At 32.4% G+C, this 9,680-nt stretch overlaps 1 protein-coding gene across 1 annotated transcript in view; it reads right to left on the bottom strand.

Moving 5' to 3' along the window:
* Positions 1–9,680, bottom strand: part of LOC107656461 (fatty acyl-CoA reductase 1-like) — a gene marked incomplete at its 3' end in the record, with an annotated part of 31,479 nt that overhangs the window by 6,963 nt on the left and 14,836 nt on the right. The window contains exon 3 of the mRNA XM_016444334.1: positions 1,532–1,707. Within this exon, the coding sequence (XP_016299820.1) occupies positions 1,532–1,707 (176 nt within the window). The remainder of the gene's footprint in view (positions 1–1,531; positions 1,708–9,680) is intronic.

The following is a 9,680-nucleotide window of genomic DNA, read 5'->3' as shown; positions in this document are numbered from 1 at the left end:
AGTCACGGCAAACTGTCAGCACAACATTACTCCAAAAACTACCTTTCAATTTTAATCTTACCACACACGTGACATTGAGAGAAATGGCCACTGTTCAGTGCATTTACTATCCTTATCCAGGGTATATACAGGAATCATGGAGCTAAATTTAATACCTTTTAAGAACTTTTTTAAGACTCTTTCCATACATTAAGACCTCATCGCCACTCCAAGTTTTAACCGTTTACATCGCCGACAATTTAACTTACATTTACTATATATTGATTGTAAGATAGCGCAACTAAACAGACTTACTTTGTGATAACTCCTTATCAATACAACATAATGCAGAAGTGTGGAACGAAGCACAAGAGAATTAAGACTAACCCAATGCAACCCTAGAAACAAGAATTAGACCAATAAACAAAACAACTGACAAAACTTATTGAGGAGGGAAAATAAAGCTCTCCAAGCTAACGGGGCAATGAGATCACATGATCACAACTATTACATCATTTTAATTGTGCATCCCAAGCCCATGCCAGTAAAAAAAAAACAGCCCAAAGTAGCGCAATTACCATGCCCTAAATATAAAAATGTCATTTCCATCCCTAAAATACTTTTTTTACGGTCACTGTTATGCACATTGATCATAAACACAGCTCAAATGCTTCCTACTAGTGTGGCCCAAAACATTTAGCACAGTTTTATTACAGGTGGAATGCAAAATGTTACAAGCATTTCAACCAAATGTAATTTATGCAATATTTTAAACCGTTAACCCACTGGGGAAAATCAACCCATGGCAACAGTTTAAAAGCAGCCCAAAGTAAGGAGAGATAACTGACAAGATGTTGGAGGATTTGCTCCTCAACAGATCCCGAGCTCATTGACAAATATCTTTTATCGTAGGATGTGCTCCCTTTACACAGTGCACGCGTGAACGCGAAATCGAAAGGCGACTGCGAGCGCTCATTCAAAAGGGATTTAAATAACCCACATATTGATAGCGGCACCCTGATGCGCAAAAATAATATACAATATTAGAATGTTTGCGGGAGCGGACACAAAAATTGCAGGAGCGGATGGGAGCGGGCAATAATGGTCAGAAATTCAGCGTGAGCGGGATCAACAAGCCCCGCGCTATCACGCAGCGGCGCACTCAGTCAGTAAGAGCCGTAACAGATGACGTCAAATCTTGCGGGATTCCAAACAACACAGAACCCCACTATTCGTACAAATATACATAATGAAAAGATGATACAAAATTTAATACCTTGGAAAATGGCATTTAAGACTTTAATACTTATTAAGGGCCTTAATTTTCTCTAAATTCCCTTTAAAGTTGTCCAAATGAAGTTGTTAGCAATGCATATTACTAATCAAAAATTAAGTTGTGATATATTTACAGTAGGAAATTTATGTAACATGATCTTTACTTAATATCCTAATGATTTTTGGCATAAAAGAACATACAGTGTATACAGTGTATTTTTGGCTATTGCTACAAATATACCCCAGCGTCTTAAGACTGTTGTTGAGTGTGACTCACTTCAGGGGCTCATCGAAGCGGATGGTGGCGGCGCAGTGGAAGACGATGTTGATACAGGAAGTGAGTGTTTGTACATCCTCTGGACTGATGGCCAGGCCGGGCTGCGTGAGCTCGCTGCTGATGGGGATGATCTTCTGATGAAAGTCAGGATTAACCTCACGCACGCGGTCGAACAGCTGCAACACACACACCGACGCGCATGTCACTGATGCAGAATAACTATATCCACACAAAACATGACAATTATCATTCTTCATGCTCTCTAAAGTATTCATACATGAAGGCAGTATGTTACTGTTACACTAATTTAAATGAAATAAACACAGTATTATTTGGAAACCTAATGAGAATCACCATTGAGAATAAACAAACAAACAAACAACCATTGCAAAAATAGGAATTAGTGTAGTAAATAAAATTAAGCTAATTTAAATTTAAAAAGTGCATTAAATACAATAAAAATCACCACTGAAAATAACAATAAATAAATAAACAAAAACAAATAAACATGACAAAAATAGGAATTTGGGTAGTAAATAAAATTAAGCTAATTTAAATTAAAAAAGTGCATTAAATATAATAAAAATCACCATTGAAAATAACAATAAATAAAATAAAGAAATAAACAAACAAACATTACAAAAATAGGAATTTGGGTAGTAAATAAAATTAAGCTAATTTAAATTTAAAAAGTGCATTAAATCTAATGAAAATCACCATTGAAAATAACTACAATAAAAACAAACAAAAATCAATCAATCAATACATACAGAAGTGGGGATAAAATCTTGTATAGCCAGGCCAGGAACAGATTAACAAAGGAGATCAGAGTGGCTAATAAAAGCTACTCTGAAAAGCTGAAAAAACAGTTTTCAGCCAACGACCCGGCGACAGTCTGGACAGGCCTGAGGAGCATCACCAGTAATTGTAATAACTGTACTTAATTTTTAATTGCCCATGTAAATAACGTTACAATGCATGGTCCTAAAAACAGGCATAAATTTCATGCTTTTCTTGACAAATGCAATTTCTCATCTCATTTCTTTTGATTTTGTGGAAAATGTGATCTGTACGTTTACATGAGGATCCACCCGTTCAGAGACATTATGTAATTTTCAGCAGGCCAAACCGCAAGATGCAAATGACAAATCTCATCATATTATGTCCCAGACTTCAGTGCTTATGTAATGGAGAAAACTGCAGACTGAAAAAATAAGATACTCCTCGACCGTATCCAAACGCACAGGCATTCAGCACGGCGTGTTTGACGCAGATACATAGATGACAAATGCGCTGTGATTTCTGTAATCTGATCTCAAAAGAGGATTTGCAGAGACCGGTGTCCTCTCTGACACACGTGTGCTGACTTATGTTACCCACAATTCCAAGGGTCTGGCAGTGGCACGTTCCTGCAGCCACAGCCAATCAGAATCATTTCTGGACGTAACATCTGACCCCCCGTAACCCCAGCAGCAGGCACCTGCCGAGGGCCGGACAGATGCTGCGGGACGCTGCGGACAGCTGTTGAGCCTCTCGGTCGAGTCACGCTTCTGAATGCATATTTATCCAAAAGCAGATGAGCATTTCCAAAAGGAAACAGTGGTTGAAAGGCATCCAAATAATAAGTTAAAGGTTGAGGTGTAAATGAAACGCCAGAGCTGCTTCATAGTCGCACCGAAAATATTAATCAAAACTATTTAATTTACAAATCAAAAATTAACAAAACAATGCAATAACATGAAACTGTCATTTATTACACTCTCTAAATTATTCATACATTATGGTAGTTATATAAAATACTGTATTACTTGACAACCTTTGAGAATCACTGCTGAGAAAAAAAATGATCAAAATAATACGTTTGAGGTGTAAATGAAATGCCAGAGCTGCTTTATGTTATGTTGACCCAAAAATATTAATCAAATCAATTTCCTTTACAAATTAAAATAAATGAATAAAAACATTCATAAAAAATGATTAAATAAATTTAAATGACAAATTAAAAAACAATAAAAAAAAAAAGAAATTTAATTTACAAATTAAAAACAAATAAAACAAAAAACAATAAAAACTAATTAGTCAAATTTCATTTACAAATTAAAAAGAAAAACAAAAAAACTAAATACACAAATTATCAAATAACTCATTTATAAATTAAAAAGAAATAAAACAAAAAACAATAAAAACGAATTAGTCAAATTTCATTTACAAATTAAAAAGAAAAACAAAAAAACAAAATACACAAATTATCAAATAACTCATTTATAAATTAAAAAGAAATAAAACAAAAAACAATAAAAACTAATTAGTCAAATTTCATTTACAAATTAAAAAGAAAAACAAAAAAAAAACAAAATACACAAATTATCAAATAACTTTCATTTACAAAAAAACAAAAAACAAATAAAACCGAACACAATAATACAATTTAAATTATGAATCGTATAAACTTCATTTACAAATTAAAAACACAAATAAAACAAAAAAATATAAAAACAAATTATCTATCAAATAAACCTCATTTTCAAATAAAAAACAGAAAATAATAAAATACAAATAATAAATCAAATTTCATTTAGAAGTAAAAAACAAAAAGAACTGATAAAAAAGTCAAATAAATTTCATTTACAAAAAACAAAAAAATACAAATGAGTAAACAAAACTAGAAATAATAAACAAACAAAACAAAGAAACAATAATAAAAATAATTTAACTTACAAATTAAAAACAAAACAATATTACAAAAAAAAAATTGTTGAGCACATAAACCCCATTTAGACATCATATGACAACAGAACTAGGCTAACAGTTTGAGGTGTAAAGGAAACCGAGCTGCTTTACAGTCATCAGTGTAAATGAGGAGGACCAATCCACATTCAGTATGCAAATAATCAGAACCGTTTAAACACCACATCTAAACCTTCCTGAAGCACGAGAGTAGGGTTGGGTATCGTTTTTTTTTTTTTCGACAGTAGGGGGCGGGGCCTAACAGTATACGGGGCCTAACTTCGCCTAACAGTATACGTAGCAAGGTTTTTGTTTGTTTGCTTGCTTATTTTGTTTTTATAATAAATAAAAAGAAAACAAGTAGAAAGAATAGAAAAAGAATAGGGAATGCTAGTGTTAGAGGGTAATTTTTAAATAAAAATAAAATAATTCAATAGAACAGAAAAAGAACAGATAATGTTAGTGTTAGAAGGTCATTATTTATAATAAATAAAAAGAAAATAAGTGGAAAGAATAGAGAAAGAATAGAGAATGCTAGTGTTAGATGCTCTTTTTTCTATATAAATAAAACAATTAGAAATACATAGAAATAGATAAACTAATACATAGAAATAGAATAGAGAGTGCAAATGTTAGAGGGTCAAGTTTTTTTGACGTATGAGGTCAGCGCTGCAACAGGTTTAGAAATGTGAATACAAGGGAAGTATTCACATTTCAAAAAAAAAAAAAGAAGAAAAAAGTCATATACACCTCTGCATTCACGTGCTCCTCGGATGCTCTCATTTCCCGAGTTGTGCTTTTAAGTCGGAATGTGAAAACAACATGGACACTCTCGTTACCACAAAGATGTGTTGGATTTGTTTTATTAGAGCTTTCCGACTTGAGTTCACGTGCATTTTCTCAGTCGGGAAATTATTTTTCACGTGCGGTGCCAGTGACGATGATGCTTACGTCCGTTTCGGAGAACCAGAGGACAAATATTTCAATCGATCGCTCAGGCATGGCACCGAAATGAGGCACCGAAATCAGAGTTCGGATTCGGTTCTGGTACATATCGGTTACATAGGTACCGGGGCCATATTGGTACCTGGTTTCGGTACCCAACCCTACACGAGAGCTTGTAAAACACGTCACAATCCAATTCTTCCAGACTTTTTCTTCCCAGGAATTGATGTGAAATTGTCTGGGAGATCAAGGCGTGTTGTAAAGTCTGCTTGTGTGTCAAGACACGGATGATTTTATTTGCTTTTGCAATGTGTTTGTTTAGACAAGATGTTGTCAAAGGTGTGAGATGTACACATTCACTCCCGTTTCAACAGAAACACACTTTCTTGCACAATTACTGAGAAATTTCTAAATGTCAGTTAGAATGGTTGCTATAAGAGTTATTTTTTGTATAGTAAACTATAAATAAAAAAAAAGTAAATGTATAGTTGAATAATTAAAAAATATTATATATATTAAATATATTTTTTAAATATTAAACTTTAACATTACAAAATATTCATAGATTCATTCATAGATTTATTAAAAAATAAAATCAAATATAAAAAATAAAATCAAAACAATAATAAAAACAAATTAATCAAATAAATTTCATTTACAAATTAAAACCACAAATAAAAAAATAAATAAAAATTATTTGTTTGGAAAACTAAAAATGAACAAAGTAAAACTGAAAAAAAATCTAAATGCTAATACTAAAAAAATAATTTAAATGACAATTTTAAAAACTAAATTATTCAAATCAAACAAAAATTAAAATAAAAACTGAAACTATAAAATAAAAGCCAATTCAAAATCTTACAACTATAATAGTATATAAATACTATAATAAAACAATAATACAATTATTAATAATATAAGATTTCTTTTGCAAAATAAAGAACAAAAAAATAATAATAATCATTTAGAGAGTACATAAACCCCATTCAGACACCATAACAAGACGTAACTTATTTGGCTAATATCAAGCACAGAAATAAGCAACTATCTTGTCTTTTACAACCAGAGGACTTTCAAATGCAAATGAAATTGCATGACTTAAACACACTTCAACATGCAAATACTACAGGAATAAAGCTGTAATGATATCATCTGAACGCATGAGTCTAACAGCCATTAACTCCGATTACTAGACAGATCAGACAACATATGGGCCATGAGAGCAGTCTAGCCAACACACACACACACACACACACACACACACATACAGATTTAGAGAGAGTTCAGATGACGCTGGATGGACAGAAAAGCATTTAAAAGGTCAAGACACACAAAACTAGACAGGAGAAATGTGCTCATGTCAGGAGGGCCGCGAGACACAGGATCGCTCGTGAGGCCTGTGGACGTGTTTCAGAAATACAGTAAATGAAGGAAACGAGCGCAGCCGCTTCAGCCAAACTTCCTGCTGTGGTTTGTGTCTCCGGGCAACAAAAACACAACACACACTCCGCATGCTGGCATAGGATGAAGCTCCATGTGCTGCAGCAGCGCTGCCAGAGCAAACGCCCTCAAACACACACTAATGCATGCTAGACTAAATGAAAAAAAATCTAATAAAATAGAAATATTAAGTGAAAAACATTAAGCACTAAAACTGGAAAACTTAAACTGATTTAAAACTAAAATAAAAAAAAATTTAAACTAATTAGTAGTATTAAAATTTAAAAAATGATTTTAAAAAATGGCAAAACACACACCGAAATTACTTTTAAATAAAATAAAATGTAAATAAAAACTGAAACTATAAAATAAAAGCTAATTCAAAAAATTAATACAACTAAATTAGTATATAAATAATACTAAAATAGCACTAATTAAAACATTATCCCCCAAAAAAAAAAAAGTTGTTCATTGAAATAAAATGAAACATAATTAAGTGAAAAACATAAACGGAAATTTGAAAGTATTATTTGAAGCACTAAAAATAGGAAAAAGAAAACTGAACTAAAACTAAAATTTAAATAAAAATAAATTAAACCTAAATAATAATATTAAAATAGCTTAAAAAAAATCCAAAAGCACATCAAATATGTAAAAAAAAATAAAAAATAAAAAAAAAAATTAAAAAAATCTATAATAATACTATTTAACAGTATCTAGTTTAAACAGTATCTGGGTTATTATAAAACAAAAACAATAATAAAAAAATTGTTAATAGAAATAAAGCTGAAATTAAATAAAATATTAATTAAATAAAACAAATATTAGGTGAAAAACAGCTAATTAGAAACTGAAATTTGAAAGTTTAAGTTGACGCGATAAAATTTCTAACCAGAAAAATTAAACCCAAATAGTAATAAAAATGATTATTTAAAAATTATTTTAATTAAAAATGATTAAGTAATTAATAATAACGTAATTAATAATAAAGTTAATATAGGTTTGTATGAAATAAGAACTGAAAATATAAAAATAAAAAGTTTAAAATATTAACAAAAACTATAATAGTATTTATAATAGTAACTAAAATAACACTTGTGCTGATAGTTGAAAAAGTTCATACCAGAACATTTGGAAACATCGTCAGACAGCTCAGACTCATCGATTAAAGCGGCACTGTACGAGAAAGGAAGTGACACGCAGATAAAGGATGGCCCAGGTTCACTGTATTGAGGTCAGGGGTTCGCTGAGGTCGACCACTGTAAACATTTGCTCTCTCTGTGGTGGAAAGAGCGAACGGTGCATTGTGGGACGGCGGTCTGTCTGTGCCAGTCTCCACCAGGCCTTCTGGCACAAATAAGCTGATGGGAGAGAGAGACAATACTCCTTCTGTTCCTTCACTGCCGTGGCCTTGAGTGAACGATAAACACACACAAACACACCCTCAAACTACACACAGGCTCTTACTCACGCGCTTGAGGAAACAGAAAGCAGAAGTGCATTAGACTGGAGCGAGTGAAGGAGGGAATCTCATAATATAATAGCAACAATTATAATAATATTAATGATTAATGAGGATGATTATATTTTTTTAATTACATTTAAATACCTAAATAATATATATATATATATATATGAGCAATATCACTCGAGTACAAGAGTGATATTGCGTTTATACAACAGTTCGACGGAACATGTGTGTAATTAAACAAGAAACAACGGAGTGCCTAATAAAACCCTCTTTTGTGCGGAACTACTTCCTTCCGCCACGGATTCGAAGCTCAAGTTGATAGTTAAACATGCGTCACTTTTAGAATCCGTATCAAGGGCATGTGCTGCTTCAGTTAGGTTATTAGTGAGAAATAATGAGGTTATAAGAGAGAAACAATGCGGCAAGACGTGCATCCGAATGAGAGAGAGAGAGACCGTGAAGCTAGACGTTTCTTCTTTTATTAACTAACGTACTCTACGATTAGCATAAAAACACAGACCCGGCTAGAACAAGCGGAGTGATACAAAATTGTGAAAGGGCGTTCCGGTAGCGATACCAGTACAATGTCTCACAATAAATCAGATTTCAGAACCAGAACGAACTGTTGTATAAATCATTATAGTTAATTTAATCTGAGTAATGTTCATACAAATGCATGTAAACCGAGTAATGTTGTATTGGTTGTGTTTGCTGAAGTTTCAGCAGTTTGATCTGGTCTGTGACGGACTGATGTGAGATCTGGACTCGAGCCAGAATGAAGCTCAACTCTTATGAGACGCAGATCAGCATTATGGGTCATCTGACCTCTCTGACCTCTGATAGAAACCTCATTAAACCGTGTGTGTGTGTGTGTGTGTGTGTGTTGTAGATGTCAGGAATGCTCAGACGCTCAAACAGGCAGATTGTGTGTGTGTTTGTGGAAAGAAAATCGGATGTGGGAAGCTATTCAGTCTCAAACAAATGTGTCTATTGTTTTGTCATTTAAACAGCCTTTCACCAGATTCTGTTCTCTCGTCTTTAAATAATTATCAGATAATTATATAAAAGAGATAAATAAATAAATAAATAAATATTATATATATATATAATATCATTATTATTAATCTTATTATTATTAGATCAAATATATATATATATTTATACAACAGTTCGTCTGGTTCTCAAATCTGATTGGTTGAGAACCGCAATATCACTCTCGTACTCAAGCGATACCGGCTCTATATCAGCGGCTGTGATTGCCTCCGGCCTCGTGCCTCTGGCCTAATCACAGCCGCTGATATAGAGTCGGTATCGCTCTCGTACTCCAGTGATATTGCTCATTTAAACAAAAGTAAAACCATAATAAACCATTAATTACTAGAAATAAAATAAATGTGAACTGAAAACAAACCATAAAAAAGCTCCCAAAGCAACATTTCTCATTTTTATTTAGGTTGACTAAATATACTAAATTGACTAAAACTGGAGAAAAAAAATAATTAAAAAACTATATACACATAATTGACTAAATAGACAAACTCTATAAACAAAACAACCAAACAAACA

Source organism: Sinocyclocheilus anshuiensis, unplaced genomic scaffold (genome assembly GCF_001515605.1).
Source record: "Sinocyclocheilus anshuiensis isolate Anshui unplaced genomic scaffold, SAMN03320099.WGS_v1.1 scaffold183, whole genome shotgun sequence".
Classification (NCBI taxonomy): domain Eukaryota; kingdom Metazoa; phylum Chordata; class Actinopteri; order Cypriniformes; family Cyprinidae; genus Sinocyclocheilus; species Sinocyclocheilus anshuiensis.
This window is presented reverse-complemented; position numbering and strand designations above follow the sequence as displayed.